At 37.4% G+C, this 17,244-nt stretch overlaps 2 protein-coding genes across 2 annotated transcripts in view; both read left to right on the top strand.

Moving 5' to 3' along the window:
- LOC103505121 (KH domain-containing, RNA-binding, signal transduction-associated protein 3-like) overlaps positions 1-4,041 on the top strand; it is a 78,874-nt gene extending 74,833 nt beyond the window's left edge. The window contains exon 8 of the mRNA XM_008469432.3: positions 3,771-4,041. Within this exon, the coding sequence (XP_008467654.1) occupies positions 3,771-3,855 (85 nt within the window). The 3' untranslated portion in view covers positions 3,856-4,041. The remainder of the gene's footprint in view (positions 1-3,770) is intronic.
- A 1,822-nt stretch (positions 4,042-5,863) lies between these two features.
- Positions 5,864-17,013, top strand: LOC103505129 (arylsulfatase B-like; the record flags this gene model as incomplete). The annotated part of the gene is made up of 5 exons (XM_008469440.3): positions 5,864-6,031; positions 9,565-9,724; positions 12,056-12,123; positions 16,127-16,279; positions 16,730-17,013. Coding segments are annotated over exons 1-5 (806 nt in total), but the record flags the coding sequence as incomplete, so codon positions are not given.
- Positions 17,014-17,244: the final 231 nt, after the last annotated feature.

Consider the following 17,244-nt stretch of genomic DNA (forward strand, 5'->3'; position numbering starts at 1 on the left):
TTTCAAAAAACTGAGCTACTGAGCTCAACGTATTATAAAAGTTGGAGCATTTGGGGTGTCGAGTTTTAATATTTAAATGAATTATTTTGAGACAACGCTTTCAAATTCGCGTTAATTTTTAAAATCCTTTTCCCGTCAGTTTATGATGAGTGAAAGAGGAGTAATTAAAACGGTAGAGACTATAATTTTAAATACAGACAGGAGTTTAACCCATGTTGGCTTACTTGGCTTTTGTAATTTTAATATATTTCAAATAGGATTCAGGGATGAGTATGGGAAAAACTGAAAAAAATACAAAATCAGTTAGTCCCATAGTAAACAAGCACTCCTAAAAGTTGGAGCAGAACAAATCTACCCTACATATTTTCCAAGTTTCTCATCTTATTATTCTACGTTCTAAGAACTTTATTCTAAGAACCCTTTTTAAGTTTCTAGGTACCAAAACGTCGGAAATCGCTGCAATCTGAAATTGCAGAGCGGAAAGACAAAAGTAAAAAGGAAAGTGAAAAAACAATAGATGAAAACGAAGCACGGATTAATAACAATAGGAAAATAGAAGCAATGCAATCCTTTCGTAGCGTCTCGAAGTATTGTCAAGGGCTAAGGGGAGTCATTGATAATTCATAGTTGTTTCTAAAGGTATTCAATCTTCACTGCGACCTTTTTAGATCTATTGTGACAAACCCTAACGAAGAATGGATCACATTTAATAAAATCCGTCTCGCCTTACGCTTACGTGCCCGAGTCCAAAATTTTGTTGTTCCAATGCGTTTTGGACAGTTTAATTTCTAAAGGGTAAAAGTAGACAGTGACGTATCCTTCATGGAAACTAGGGGAAGTAGAATAGAATAGATATATACCTTGCATGTTTAACCTGCTCGAATAGGACTGAAAAATCCCTTTACCCCCGCAGTCTAACTAAGGGGAATGGACAGTTTACGGTGGGCTTTTAGGGCTATATGTACAAAAAAAGTCCAAAATTTTGGACACCGGACCTTCAAATTGTATATGTTTTTCCTCAATATCTGACTTCTAAGAATAACATCCTGTAATTTTAGCAGCACCTACTTAGTTCTTTTCTTCTCATTTTGTCTCCATCTCTGGAACTTCTCTTTAACACATAATTCATTAGTTTTTCTGAACACCATTAGTGATAGTGTCAACAAGTAAATTTCGCAGAATACGGGGGACCCATTTCTTTCAATCTTCTTCGTCGATATATTGAAGACAATTTTCTCTTAAATATTGCCAAGCCAAGTAGCTCTCTCTCCCTCTCCATTTACAATTTTCACAATTTGTTTACGTGTTTGTCCAGATGACAATCTCTCTCTCTCTCTCTCTCTCTCTCTCTCTCTCTCTCTCTCTCTCTCTCTCTCTCTCTCTTTCTCTCTCTCTTTCTCTCTCTTTCTCACACTCCCTCTTTATTTCTCTCCCTATGATACTATTTTTTCTGTCTTTATGTGTCAATTATTTTATCTTTATCCCATCCCTTGTGTTTTTTCCCTCTCTTTCTCTCTCCTTTCTCTTTCAGTATCTCTCTCTCTCTTTCTCTCCTTCTGTCTGGCTCTCGCTCTCTCTCTCTCTCTCTCTCTCTCTACAGGTATCTATCTTTCTCACTCTTTGTCATTGTTTTTGTTGTTGTAGCTTCTATTGTCAAGTTGTTTTTTCTGCAAAGTTATATCCTTCATTGGAAAGTAAAAACACCTTTTCTACTAGAGAGAGAGAGAGAGAGAGAGAGAGAGAGAGAGAGAGAGAGAGAGAGAGAGAGAGAGAGAGAGAGAGAGAGAGAGACAGATAGATAGAGGGTTTGGGTGTATCTATTTACCTACCCACTGAACACATTTTTAGAATGATAATAGTGGAGTATACCCAATAAGTGGGTCCCCTTGACTGAAGGATAACAATAAGTGGGGCCTTTTGAGTGGTGTATACCCATAAGTAGGTCCACTTAAGTGAAGGGTACCTACAATACATGGGGTCTTTGGTGTACCCACTGTACCCATTAAGTAGGACCTTCTGGGAAAGTGGTGTGTAGTTGTGTACCCAATAAATGGGTCTCTCATTTGGAGGGTACCCAATAGTTGTAGGTATACGGATAACCTCTTAAGTAGAGGGTACCCAATAAGGAATCCAAGGGGTTTTCCAGCACATATTTATCATAGAGTTATCTGCATTTTTCTTTCTTTTTTTTTTTTTTTTTTTTTAATGAAGATGCTCATTAAACATTTAATTCCGATTCTTATTGTCTTTTTATTTCTCAAATATTGAACCTTTTAGGTTTCACTACCACCCTACCACTTTTTGTCCTTTTCAAGTAATCATGATCATTGTTTTTTTTTTTTTTTTTTTTTACATTTTAATAGATAGTGATGCTTGAACTTTTTTTTCCTAATAAGTTTTTTAAAAAGAGTTTATAATAATGGGCCTTTTGGGAAAATTATTGTATGCATCTATTCTGGCAACGAGCCAGCTGCTGTGTTTAACCCTTTTGAATTCTTAACCCTGAGAGACTAGGTGGATAGAGCATTCAGATGGATTAGGTTCTTTGGAAATGGTCAGAAATTAATAAGAATGAAATGTTTTTACTTTCCTTATCCTATAGGAAGGAAAGTAATGTTTTATAATGAAGCTGAAATAGTTATGAAGTTACAGGTGAATAAGCGATAAGGAAAATAAAGGCTGAGGAACAGGAGGAACAGAAGGAGATGAAGAAGAAGAAGAAGAGGAACAAGAAGAGGAAGAAGAAGAAAATTAATAAGAAAAAGAAGAAAATTTCAATGGATGAGTAGAAGTTAGAACAAAGAAAGAAAGGAAGTAACAGGATTAAAAAGGTTTTAAAAAACTTAAATAATGAATGATTCAACAATGACAAATATGTACTTATTCTATGATTTAGTCAAACTTGTGAAAAAATATCTACCTACCTAAAAAAATTGTTATCTATTTCAGTCCTATAAATGCTACTCACAAAGAGGGTGATTGAATTAGAGGGCTTGGGCTACATTTTTTAATGCATAGACAACCTATTTTGAAAGACCAAGTTGACATTATGCTTTTTTTACTCTTTAAAAATTCCAATTTAGTTCTTAGGAGGGTAAACCCCAAAAAAGGTTTTAAAAAAAACTTGACTTGACCGTGAAGGTCAATCATCTAGATCAGTGATTCTCAAACTGGAGTCCGCGGCCCATGAGGGGAGCCTGAAGGACTTTGCGGCCCCTTGAAGACCACATAAAAAAGGGGCAGCGTAGAAAAAAGTTTGGGATCCGCTGATCTAATTGCGTACTTTTCTTATAGGTAAGAATAACTCAAACTGTCTGAGTGCTGTGAGTTTTAATGATGTCTTTTATTGAGAATCTGGGTACCTGCTTTCTTAATAGTAAACGCCTTTAACTTCAAAGTACATAGTTAGGTAGGTATTTGAATAGAAATAAAAAGCAACCATCACTTTTTTCTACGCCGTTTTCTGCGTTGGAAGTTGAAAAATGTTCAAAGTTTTTGTTGTCAAACATCTCAATCATTTTTCTTCGACTGAAAGCTTTTAAAAAGTGTCTCAATAATTAGAAAATCTTTATTTTAGGGAAATACTTACCTACCTATTTGAAAAAAAAAAAACTTTCATGTTTTCACAATTTTCAAGTGGGTAGGTACGTACCTACATAAGCTCGTATTCTTAGTTTTCTCAATTCCACGGAAATATCAAGTTTCTTCGCTATAGAGTTCCAGTTTTCTAAAAGTTTACAAAATGTTCTGATGTTTTTGTTATGTTTCAGAGAACCTGGCATTGTTAATGGCATCGTAACAACTCTAGACCCCAACATAATTAACGGAGCCAATTTAGTTCTCAACACAATGTAATTCTTATATCACTTTTTTTCGTACCTATCATAAACTATAACTTGATAATTATCCAATAAAATAACTGTTTATACTTAATAATATACACACCTAACTATCACTTCTTTTCTAAATTTAATAAAACACGATGTATGAAAATAAAATACCTACTTAACCCTGTGCAATTATATCTACTGTTTAATTGCATTTAAATTCTTTACATTCTCAAGTGTGTTTCTTTTCTTTCTTATGTTGAGACATTTCAGGTAATAACTGTTTAAATTAACAAAACTTAAAACTGTTTATAATACCTATGTATCATACTCGTAATAAGTAAGTAGGTAACCCAAATATTTAAGAGGTTCAGAGTTTCTTCTCATGCCTAAAATAGAAATCCTATTGAAAGCACGTATGTTACCGAAATGGTAAACCCATCTACGAGGAGCTGAGAGCATAGAGTAGGCAGAGGGAAGTAACGACTTTAAACCGCAGAGAATTCGGTATACAGTGGCTGTTTTGGTGCTCTGGTTTCACACCGCTTCGCCGGACAAAATTCCATACCTCGGCTGGGATTGAACCCACGCCCTTTTGATTACCAAGCGAGCGTGTTGACCACTACATCACCAAGGCAAGTTGTAGCTTTGCATCATTTTGCCTTGGCAGGGATGATGGTATGTTTACACCATTATGTACCTAAGCTAGGGGCTAGGCACCTAGTATTTAGTAAATACTAGTTACTAGTAAATTGATATTAGCCTAGGGCTGGTCTGGACGTAATCCATCTAGTATTTTGCTACGCGCGACGGTTTAATTGTACAACATGGAGGCATACTATTAAAAAAGTAAAGAGGATTTTCAGATATAAATTATTAGTTAGCGACTCCGAGATTAATCTTGTCGTAAGTCATAAACTAATAACCCGGCAGCCCGCAATATTACAGGATGGTCCTCATCTATGTGTTCACCACGTATTATTTTTATCATTTTTATTGGCTTTTACTATCATTGTCTTTATTATCACGTCCATACATACAATCGTAAGAACGGCGCACACTGTCCATCTATCCGGGAACAAACAATGTTCCTGAGGATAGGTCGGTTTGGGATTTGGAGGGACATGCTGTCTTGGACTTTATGGTAGCTTCTTGACGGTGGAAACGGGACATTCCGGGATGTGAGCTCTACCACCCAACCACTATTTTTCTTCCCTTTTGAGTTTTCAAGATATTTTACCAGGTCGTGAATGTTCATGGACTTTGTAAGACTCCTTGAGTCTACGTATTTGTAAAGTTGGAACGAAGAGAAGGAAAAAGTAAATAAGCTGAGGTATTCCAACAATTCGTGGAAAAGAAGTATTTATTTAGGTAGCTATTATTATCATTATAATACAAAACAAAAGGAGAAAAAAAGGAGAAAAAAATCCGGAGAAAGAAAAAAAAAGTCGGTTCTCTTCTAACAAAAGAAAACTGTTTTGCAGACATAAAGAAGAGTTTTCTATTACAAAAAAGAGAGAACAAAAAAGAAAAACAGACTAATCATCTTGGATTAAAATTGAAAGATTCTAAACAAGGAAAAATCACGAACTATAGTGGCGTAATGGGACAAAATACAAAATAGAGGTTTCAAAAAAAGTAGAAATAAGATTTCTAATAATACTCGTACGTATTCAATTTTAAATGGAAAGTAAAAAATAGTGAACTTAGGGACGTAGTTGTTCCAAATTATAGTACCTACTCGTAGGTAAGTATATTAATAGAATGTAAACATGGGATAAGGAACAAGAAAGTATGTTTAGATGTGTATAAATATAATTAGGTATGTAGACATGATTAAACTGCCCTTTTGTTAGTCCCTACCAACAGTTCGTTTCATGACGTGTGCGATTTCAATTCGTTTACCTTTTCCTGATTACCTGTAACATCACAAACGATATCAAACATCACCTTGCAGGAGTTATGGAGTCACACTGTATGCGGATAATATACTGTTATCTCGGCGGCATGTAAATAAAAATATATACCCGCCATGCAAAGTACAACAAATAAATAAATGCACAATGACAGTGAGGCATCTTCTCAGCCGAAACTCGAAATATGAGTTTAATATAATTTTATTTATTTGCCTGGTAGTAATAGCGAGTGTAAAAAATGTTGCCTGTAACCAACCCAATATTATTTTTATCATCGCTGACGATCTGGTAAGTAATTTATTTTGTCATTTTTTACCCTTTTTTTTCAATGTTTATTTCCCTTTATAAAATGTTTATTAAAAGTAAAAAGAATATAAATTAGGTTGTATGTATAAAAATGTAAAAACGTATGTATAAAAAAAAGTAAAAAGAACCATAAGGTTGTATTATTATTATTATTTTTATTTACCTATGTATACCTAGGTATGTAAGATTTGGAGGCAATACCGGAAATCGATCGATTTGGAATTTGCCTAAAATTCAATTCCTTAGGAGTACCTACTTACGTACTACTTGATGTTAAAATCCAATTTGCACATAGGTAATGTTTATCATTAACTTTTGCTTACAAATAGCAAGTCCGGGAGGCATGTCCCTTCAGGAAATCCCCCTGTGTAGTTATAGTCCTAAACTAAAATGGACGCAGCACATCAGGGATCAGGAAGAGACCGCCTTAACATAATATAGTAACTATGACTTGATCGTTAATCTTCGGCTTATGTTTACGGAACAAAACCAAAATTACGATGAAAAGAGTCTGGGAGGGGTCTACAGTTCACAGAACTACTAGTTAAAACTAAGGTTTCCGTATGCTTTCAAAGTACAGGTCTATAAATCCTATAATAGTTTTGTTTAGTTTGAGATAATGGTCAAGTACAATATCATACATAAAAAATCAGAAAAAAACAACTTTGCGGTGATACAAAGCTTTGGTAATAAGATGTGCGAGATATCGGTTGAGATTCTTTAGTATCTTCACAGGTGAAAAGTGAAAAGGATTTCCCAAGTGACCAAAGTAAAGGAATGTTTGCAAGAAACGAAATTCATCTCGGGGGAATCTATGCTGACAGCGAGGAAAGAAAAGTGGCAGGGTTTGGGGACTTACAAAGTAATGTTTTGATTTTACTTGTGTCTAAGGACGTACAAAGGTGCAAGTCGCAAAGTAGGTATTAGGTAGGAGTGAAAAATTACTTTGCGGTAGTCGTTTTCAGCTGCGAATTCTTTTTATGAACAAAAGTCGACGCCAATGTTGGTAATATAAATAATTAAAAACTACTAGAAACCACAAATGGAACTTGAGAGAAATTTGAAACAAAGGGAAGGAGAGAAAAATCAAGTCTCGAAGTGGTTGGTAGAAAACAGGTTTCCTAGATTGGTAAGCTCCAGGCTAAAGATTGCCTCGGTAGCGTAGTGGTCAAGAACTCAAGACGCTCGCCTGGTAAACAGGAGGGCGTGGGTTCGATCCCAGCCGAGGCATGGAATTTTATCCTCATTTATTTGAGATTTTGGCCACATAATAATGGAGCTCTAAGGGTTGGGTGGTAGAAAACGCCTCCGGCGTTAACCTCGCCTACTGGTTACCTTCCACTCAAGAGTCTATTATTATTATAAAAATTAACTTCCACCATTTTGTTTCAGGAATCGATACTCCTGTAGGAGCTGGTGTAGCCAAGGCCGTTCCTGTAACAGAGAAGCTCTTACCTCAGGTAAGCCCTATTGAATAGGGTGATTGCCCTAGGCACTGAATTATTCCCTTTTTCCTTTTGTTTTCATAGATATTATACTTCTTCGGGTGTGGACACGGACAGTTTGACATGTTGAAAGAAGAGATGAGAGCTACATAGGGAAAAGAGTTGAGAGAATGGAAGTGAGGGAGAGAAAAGGGCGAGGGAGACCAAAGAAAAAGTGGAAAGATTGTGTGAATCAAACCTGGGTGAGAAAAATTTATCAAGACACGAGGTACAGAACAGGGCTGCCTGGAAGAGACTGACAAGAAACGCCGACCCTATTTAAATAGGAAAAGGAAGGAGTAGAAGAAGAATTATACTTCGTCTAACATCTTTCCAGAAGGCAACGTGCTCATGATGTTCGAGCAATTGCAATTCAATCGAACTGCGTGTCTGAAAGGTCTGAAAGGTTGTCTAAAAAACTTGAATGCCTTTCAATTTCGTTTTACTTTGGAAACATCCTATGTCCTGCACCCATTTCATGTTCGTTGTACCTTGGAAACATCCTATATCCTGTACCGATTAGAAGGGGCATGGGAAAGTCATTCACGATACAGCTATTATATCCTATTAAACTTCTCACGAGCACTTAGTGCATTTTTAGGTCTATAGAACATTTTGGGCCCGAGCCAACGAGAGCTTTTACGCAAAAAACTTATTGAAAAAACTCATCCCTTAATTTCTCTCTATTACCCTCTCTTGAGTGTACTTGGCAAAAGGAGGAGTAGGGATTTCTCGACTTCTGGAATCATAAGTCACACAAGTGTAAAAGAAAAGGGAAGGGGTGGCACAGGTATTGGGAGTTTCTTAAGTTTCGAAGAGAATAGAATAGATACCTCTTATACATACAAGAAGCACATTCCGAGGGTTAGGTGTAGGGACAAACAGCCCTAAATGAGGGTTAAGAGCTTCTACGAAAGGCACACAGCTTCGACGAATCTGTGTTCCTTGTTTAAACTATGTACCTTATTCCCGGAAATCAGGAAGTGTCCAAAATATTCGAATGCACAAGTTGGACCAACACAAAGTTACTGAGTCTTCAATCTAATATTATGAGTTTAGGCAATGAAGTGAAATTTGACACACATATTGTGTGAATGATTATTTACTTAAAATTAGAGTTCATTGGTGGCTTGAACTTCTATTACATTGGGCTTCAAGTCAAAGTAAAGCGCTGTGTCCAATCATACATATTTCTGGACATGGTCTTCACTTGACTGGAGTCCATGTCCAGGAATATGTCCTATAATAGTGTTATTATTAATGCATCCGTTTAAGGAAAATTCGAGTCTAGGATATGTATTTTATATTCATAACTAATTTTTCCTAGTTTAAAAGTACCTGATGCCAATTTTCTAACTTTCATGTGAGGCCAAGTACTAGAGACATTGGTAGGTATAACTGGTTGGTTAGTTTGATTCAGCAGACCAAGTTGGTGTTGGCACTCGGAGGCAACATCTCTAGCTTTCAAACCCATTCGTGGAATAGGTTACAAGTACTAATTTATTATTTATGAGAAGAGATACCTACGTTATCAAGTTATCATTAAAATATTAAGTGCATAATTACATAATTATATCATCAAAGATACAAGTTAAGTGTTAACTTATCTCATGTTGACGCAAAACATGTGAAACCTCTTGTTTGTAGCCGTTTTATTTGTTTATTATTTTTTCAATTGACTGATAAGATAAATTGATAAATATGTAATTTAACTTATTTAACAGTGCCAATTAGAATTCTGGAGTCAAATATCGAGAACACATTTTTAAGTTAAATTCTTTTTAATTATAGCTATACACATATTATTCCCTTTAGGGGCTATCAAATTTTCGATAGTCAAAACTTTGGGTCGGGGTTCTGTTTTTCGGGTCTTGGAACTCTTGGGTCACTAGGAAAAAACCGCTATGAAAACTCATTTTGATTTTAAATATCTCATCTTGATTTTAATTATCAAAATGAGTTTTCACATAAATTTTAAATCAGTTTTTATATATATAAAAAAAACGTAAATTTTACATATTTTTTCTCCAGGGCTGGAATGACGTCGGATTTCATGGAGAGAACGACATCCCCACTCCCAACATCGACGCCCTTGCATACAACGGGATAGTGCTGAACCGTCACTATACTCTGCCTACATGCACACCGTCTCGGGCGGCGTTCCTGACTGGAAAATATCCGTTCCGATATGGTAAGATCGAAACACCGAGTGAAGTGACGTCCAAATTTTAAATCGACAGTTTTTGACGGCGCGGCGTAGAAAATAGAAACATTAGAGAGTTTTTGCAACCAAAATTAGCGTTTTTGCAACCAAAATTAGCGTCCCGTTACCTGAACTTTTTAACGTTATTTGACGAATCGTTTCTGCGTACCTATGTGGAGAAACGAGTCGATAATAATTGACCGACACACTGAATGAAGATAGGTCAAGTTTTAAAACGACAGTTTTTGGCGGTGTATTAAATAGTAACATTGTAAGGAAAACAGTTCAACAGTAGGTGTATTTTCCGTTCGGGAAACTGTCACTGTCGGAATCAGAAACCTTGATCTTTGATCATTAGGTTTTAGGCCTTTCTGAGCCTTTGGTGGCAAAGCAGGAGCCCTTTTTCTGAGCGTAGTCTGCAGTTCACTGAACGATAAAATTATGTAGGACAAAATGACTATCAGACTGTTTCTGATAGGAGTCATAGGTAATTAGGTCCTTATCAAGTACCCGGTAAAATCTTATCAAATCAACAATTTTTCTCGTTTAGGGTGGCATCTTGTCAAATACCCTTTGTTCTTTTTTCTGAGTGTAGTCTGCAGTTCACTGAACGATAAAATTATGTAGGACAAAATGACTATCACACTGTTTCTGATAGGAGTCATAGGTCATTAGGTCCTTATCAAGTACCCGGTAAAATCTTATCAAATCAACAATTTTTCTCGTTTAGGGTGGCATCTTGTCAAATACCCTTTGTTTAGCGACTTTAGGGTATAGAAAATCTGAATTAGGTACCTATTGCAGGTAATTCACTGTAAATATACTCGTATACGTAAGTATATTTACATAGACAATAAGATCTATAGATAATAAGTTCTAATGTATCCTAATGAAAAGTCCACCCACCTTTTGTGTTTATCAGTTCGAGGTTATCGTTTCTGAAAAGACTATCAGTCTAATTGTCCGATAATACTACTAACATAACTATATTATCAGTGTGATAAAGGCTTACGAGTATTAGTTGCAAGTACTTATGTTAGGTATACATAAGTACTTGTGTTTGATATACATATAGGTTCTGATATGTTACACACGGGTGCTTGCGCGTTTGACATGCCAGACATGATTTATAATTCGGACAATATTCATAATGGGCCATTATAATTTGTTCATTGCTGTACAAAAATACCTTTTCGATGTCTGCATTCAGGACATTGACCTTCGTACGTCTACCGCCGATTTTTTATGGGGCAGAAAACCAAAACAGTGCCATTTCAGGTCTAACCTAAATATTATTAATGAGATGTCAAAGTTACTCTTTCGAAAAGACCAAAGACACGAAATATACGGTTAAACAAATTCCACATGACACAAAAAAATCAGAACCTTTTCGATGTCTGCATTCAGGACATTGACCTTCGTACGTCTACCGCCGATTTTTTATGGGGCAGAAAACCAAAACAGTGCCATTTCAGGTCTAAATATTAAGGACGTAATGAGATGTCAAAGTTACTCTTTCGAAAAGACCAAAGACACGAAATATACGGTTAAACAAATTCCACATGACACAAAAAAATCAGAAAAAAACAACTTTGCGGTGATACAAAGCTTTGGTAATAAGATGTGCGAGATATCGGTTGAGATTCTTTAGTATCTTCACAGGTGAAAAGTGAAAAGGATTTCCCAAGTGACCAAAGTAAAGGAATGTTTGCAAGAAACGAAATTCATCTCGGGGGAATCTATGCTGACAGCGAGGAAAGAAAAGTGGCAGGGTTTGGGGACTTACAAAGTAATGTTTTGATTTTACTTGTGTCTAAGGACGTACAAAGGTGCAAGTCGCAAAGTAGGTATTAGGTAGGAGTGAAAAATTACTTTGCGGTAGTCGTTTTCAGCTGCGAATTCTTTTTATGAACAAAAGTCGACGCCAATGTTGGTAATATAAATAATTAAAAACTACTAGAAACCACAAATGGAACTTGAGAGAAATTTGAAACAAAGGGAAGGAGAGAAAAATCAAGTCTCGAAGTGGTTGGTAGAAAACAGGTTTCCTAGATTGGTAAGCTCCAGGCTAAAGATTGCCTCGGTAGCGTAGTGGTCAAGAACTCAAGACGCTCGCCTGGTAAACAGGAGGGCGTGGGTTCGATCCCAGCCGAGGCATGGAATTTTATCCTCATTTATTTGAGACTTTGGCCACATAATAATGGAGCTCTAAGGGTTGGGTGGTAGAAAACGCCTCCGGCGTTAACCTCGCCTACTGGTTACCTTCCACTCAAGAGTCTATTATTATTATAAAAATTAACTTCCACCATTTTGTTTCAGGAATCGATACTCCTGTAGGAGCTGGTGTAGCCAAGGCCGTTCCTGTAACAGAGAAGCTCTTACCTCAGGTAAGCCCTATTGAATAGGGTGATTGCCCTAGGCACTGAATTATTCCCTTTTTCCTTTTGTTTTCATAGATATTATACTTCTTCGGGTGTGGACACGGACAGTTGGACATGTTGAAAGAAGAGATGAGAGCTACATAGGGAAAAGAGTTGAGAGAATGGAAGTGAGGGAGAGAAAAGGGCGAGGGAGACCAAAGAAAAAGTGGAAAGATTGTGTGAATCAAACCTGGGTGAGAAAAATTTATCAAGACACGAGGTACAGAACAGGGCTGCCTGGAAGAGACTGACAAGAAACGCCGACCCTATTTAAATAGGAAAAGGAAGGAGTAGAAGAAGAATTATACTTCGTCTAACATCTTTCCAGAAGGCAACGTGCTCATGATGTTCGAGCAATTGCAATTCAATCGAACTGCGTGTCTGAAAGGTACCACCACCCACCCTACATCTCTTTCCCCTCTCCCCAACACCCATACACCACAATCACAAACCACCTCTCAGTCTTCACTAACATCCTCGGTAAACACTACCTATACCATTCTACCTAATCACCACTCGGCAATTGTTTCTAGTCCAAGCGTATGTAATATATCTAGTGATTTACCAAACTCTGTATCAATATCTAGTCATTGTTCTCGTACTTCTGTTCGTATTTCTAGTCATGTTCTACCTGTAAATTCTAGTCAACCTATCTCTCGATCGGAACCGTTTTCTAGTCATTCTTTCGCATCTCAAATCAAATATAGTCTATTACCTTGTAACTCAGTCGAAGTTATTAAGATAGTATCTCTTTTAGCCAACAAAAATTCTTGTGGAGAGGACGCAGTACCCATGACCATTATTAAAAAAGTAATTCATCTTATTGTTGACCACTTAGTCCATATTTTCAATACTTCTTTTGCCACCGAGACCTTCCCTTCGCTTTTCAAAACCTCAACTATCGTCCCAATCCACAAGAATAAGGGCTCTCTGACCGATATTAATTGTTACCGACCTATTTCACTTCTTAATAACTTTGGCAAGGTACTCGAGAAAATCGTGGGTCTTAGACTCAATCACCATCTTGAAGCTCATAACTTGCTAACCGAACAGCAATTCGGATTCAGGTCCAACAGATCGACTTCCGATGCTGTCTCCTCCTTTCTCTTTCATCTAGATACAATGTTGTCCTCTAAATTGCATGTAAGTGGTATTTTTTGCGACCTAAGTAAAGCTTTCGATTTCGTAGACCACATGATTCTTCTCTCAAAACTCAAAAGCTTTAACTTATCCGATTCATTTCAGAGATGGTTGGCGTCCTATCTGTCGAACAGGCTCCAAAAATAAGTTGGACCTACACAAAGTTACTGAGTCTTCAATCTAGTATGAGTTTAGGCAATGAAGTGAAATTTGACACACATATTGTGTGAATGATTATTTCCTTAAAATTAGAGTTCATTGGTGGCTTGAACTTCTATTACATTGGGCTTCAAGTCGAAGTAAAGCGCTGTGTCCACACATAGTCGACGACCTTCGATCGACGAGGTGAATCTATGTTGTCGAGACAGTGTGGACGGTTTCAGTCGACATCGATCGATGGTCGTCGACTGTGTGGACACAGCTTAACGTCAAACTTACGTGGTCTTTTAAACTGGAAATTCAAATTAAACAAATAGTTTGTGTTACGCCAAGTTCTTTAACTCTCTCGAAATGACTCGAACCCCCGCCCCTCGACTTGCAAGTCCAATACTTCGAGCTAATGGGACTATAGCTGCCGGACTCAAACTTTGCGTTCAAAATTAAACACGTTTTAAATTAAAACATTGTTACAAGTTAGAAGTCCTTCAATTTTTTACGTGAAACTGAAAACTGACCCTTTAAATCCTTGTCCCCGCCCCTCGACTTGCAAGTCTAATACGTCGAGCTAATGCGACTATAGCTGCCGGACTCAAACTTTGCGTTCAAAATGAAACACGTTTTAAATTAAAACATTGTTACAAGTTAGAAGTCCTTCAATTTTTTACGTGAAACTGAAAACTGACCCTTTAAATCCTTGTACATAGTACCTTTTCATTTTCAGGAGAAACAGTTTAGTAAGGACAAGTAAGGTCGATATACGATGTAGTTTCTCATATTCATTAAGGGGTGGTAACGAGCTTGCTTCCCATACAGAATGTGCGAGTTCGATACAAGGAGAAACAGTTTAGTAAGGTCGATATACGATGTAGTTTCTCATATTCATTAAGGGGTGGTAACGAGCTTGCTTCCCATACAGAATGTGCGAGTTCGATACTCGAGACCTTCTGTAAATTTTGTAGGTATTATTTAGATCGGAAATATTTCAACGGGTTACTTTCTAGTTTGTAATATTAGACGTACCACAAAATTAACAATAAATTGAGAGATCAAATCTTGCATACTCTCGAGAGTTCATTACAACGGTCGGTAGGTACTTGAACTTACTTTATCATGGACCGTTGCTGTGCTGAAAGTCCAGAAGAGGTTCGATAGTAAAACAGCCGCAGGAGTCAGTAAAAGAACAGAGAAAAAAGATGGAAGAACACTTGAAGACCAGAAGGTTACTAAAACGAAGCGTTAACAGATATTACCATGAAACCTTTATACCACAAGTCTAATTAATAAGAGATCAAAGTTGTGCAACTAGAATCTGGGTAACAAGATTGGAAATTTTCTACAGATCGAGTCAGAAGAACATATTGTAAATGCAATTTCTTTGCGTTATTATGTCACAATTTTGGTGCTCACTGCAGCATTGTAGGATTTTTCCCAATACATATCTCAATAATCCTAACAACCAATGTTTACCTACCATGCTTGCTATGCGCATTTACATGTCATAGCTACTCATTTTCCTCACGAGGCTGAGTGGGCCCCGCAACAGCCAGTCACGGGATCAGCGCATTTACATGTCATAGCTACTCATTTTCCTCACGAGGCTGAGTGGGCCCCGCAACAGCCAGTCACGGGATCAATCAACATTTACATGTCATAGCTACTCATTTTCCTCACGAGGCTGAGTGGGCCCCGCAACAGCCAGTCACGGAATCAATCATTTGCTTACATGTCATAGCTACTCATTTTCCTCACGAGGCTGAGTGGGCCCCGCAACAGCCAGTCACGGGAGCAATCATTTGCATGTATATCTCAATAATCCTAACAACCAATGTTTACCTACCATGCTGGCACCGGTCGCTATGCGCATTTACATGTCATAGCTAGCTGAGTGGGCCCCGCAACAGCCAGTCACGGGATCAATCATTTACATGATACAATTCTTGACCCCGCCGGGAATCGAACCCGGGTCTCCCGCGTGCAAGGCGAGTGCAGTGACCACTTCGCCATGGGAGTTAGAGAAGAACATAATTATTATAGTTCAATTTTCCTCCAAAGAATGAAAGGGTTCAAAGGGGAATGGGGTGAAAGAAGCTTTTCATGAGTGTTACAAAACAAAGTGACAATGCGGGATAAAAAAGTCCAACGCAAGGGACAAAATATCCCTGGCAACTTTTCTAATTGAATACAATGCTGAAATTTCTACTGTGGGGAATTTAGGTTAGTACACACATGAATTTCTCAATGGGAACAAAAAAGAGGGAAATTTTCTCAATGAAATTCATCTTGACATTAGCTTCTTGCAATATTTTATGGTCTACCTTCTGAGGTTATTTTCTTATTGCAGTAGTGTAGTTGCTAAGGCATTAAATTTACAATTGAGGAGACTGCAGTTCGAATGCCACGGAAGTGGCTAAAAAAATCGACTCAGGGGAAAACCATTTGAGTTCAAACCGTTCTTTAAAAGTGACTTGTTTCAGTTCAAAATTAATTACGAGAGGGAGGAAAAATGCAAGTAGAAATGTAGATTCTTCATAATATATCAGAAGATTTTAAACTTTCAAACTGATTACAATGTGTGCTTCTAAGATCTTGATTGACTCGAAAGCAATACTTAGTGGGAAAGAATCGCTATCTCAAAACTTACTTACACATTTATTTCACATTTGTTTTTCAGTATTTGAAAGAGTTGGGCTACTCTACACATCTCATAGGAAAATGGCACATAGGTTGTAACAAAGAAGAACTGCTGCCTTTCAACAGAGGATTTGACAATCATGTAGGCTACTGGAATGGATATTTGACCTACAATGACAGCATACATGAAACGGTAAGTAAAAAGAAACTAAGAAAAACATGTTTAGAAAAATTAGGACCTACAAATGGAAATTTTAGCAAGCATTCTGATCAAAACCTATCTAGAAGTATAGTTACCTAGTGTTCTCAATTCCTGAAAAGAAAAGTCCGTTTCCAACACTACAGTAGGTATTTTGCAAGCAAATGTGGCACGGATTTTAGAATTTTGCCATGATTCCCAATAATTTTACTATAATACCAGTAATTTAGGCTGAAGTTTTAGACGAGGAGGGTTCAGCTCTATGTTTAGGTAATGTGCTTGTGAGAGAATTGGTATGGGAAATAAAAAATAAATTCCTTACATACCAAACAAACGCTCTTTCGTAAAACCAAAGTTGAAAAAGCCTGGAGGAAATGTTCTAAAAAAAAAAAAAAAAAAAAAAAAATTCTTTTCATGTTACTAATGTTCACTTCATGTTTCCAGGATTTCGCGGTTGGCCTGGATGCAAGGCGCAACATGGAGCGCTATGCGCCACAAATGAGCAGCAAATATTTGACCGACTTTTTCACCGACCAATCCGTCCATGTGATAAAATCCCACAACCATTCCCGGCCTTTGTTCTTACAAATAACGCACGCGGCCGTACACACGGGCACGGCCGGGAATGCGAAGCTTCCCACGGGATTACTGCAAGTTCCAGACATGGAGGAGAATGATCGAACGTTTGCGCATATCAGTAACCCGGACAGACGACTGTTTGCAGGTTTGTTTGTTTGTTTTTAGTTGTCTTTTCTCTCTCGTTATTATTAAGAAGATCAATTCTCGCCTCGGGCGAACTTCACTCTAAACAGATAAAGTTCGTCCTCGGAAGGGCTTTCTAACTCTCCAATCATGTCCTCCTCCCTTCACTTCCCGGGAAATAATACCTCCGTTGTTACAGTCCCCTTTATCAAACCTCGTTCAAAATAAAGACTTTTTTAGTCCGTCCTTCCTTTATT

The sequence above is a fragment of the Diaphorina citri genome, unplaced genomic scaffold (assembly GCF_000475195.1).
Source record: "Diaphorina citri unplaced genomic scaffold, Diaci psyllid genome assembly version 1.1 scaffold152, whole genome shotgun sequence".
Classification (NCBI taxonomy): domain Eukaryota; kingdom Metazoa; phylum Arthropoda; class Insecta; order Hemiptera; family Psyllidae; genus Diaphorina; species Diaphorina citri.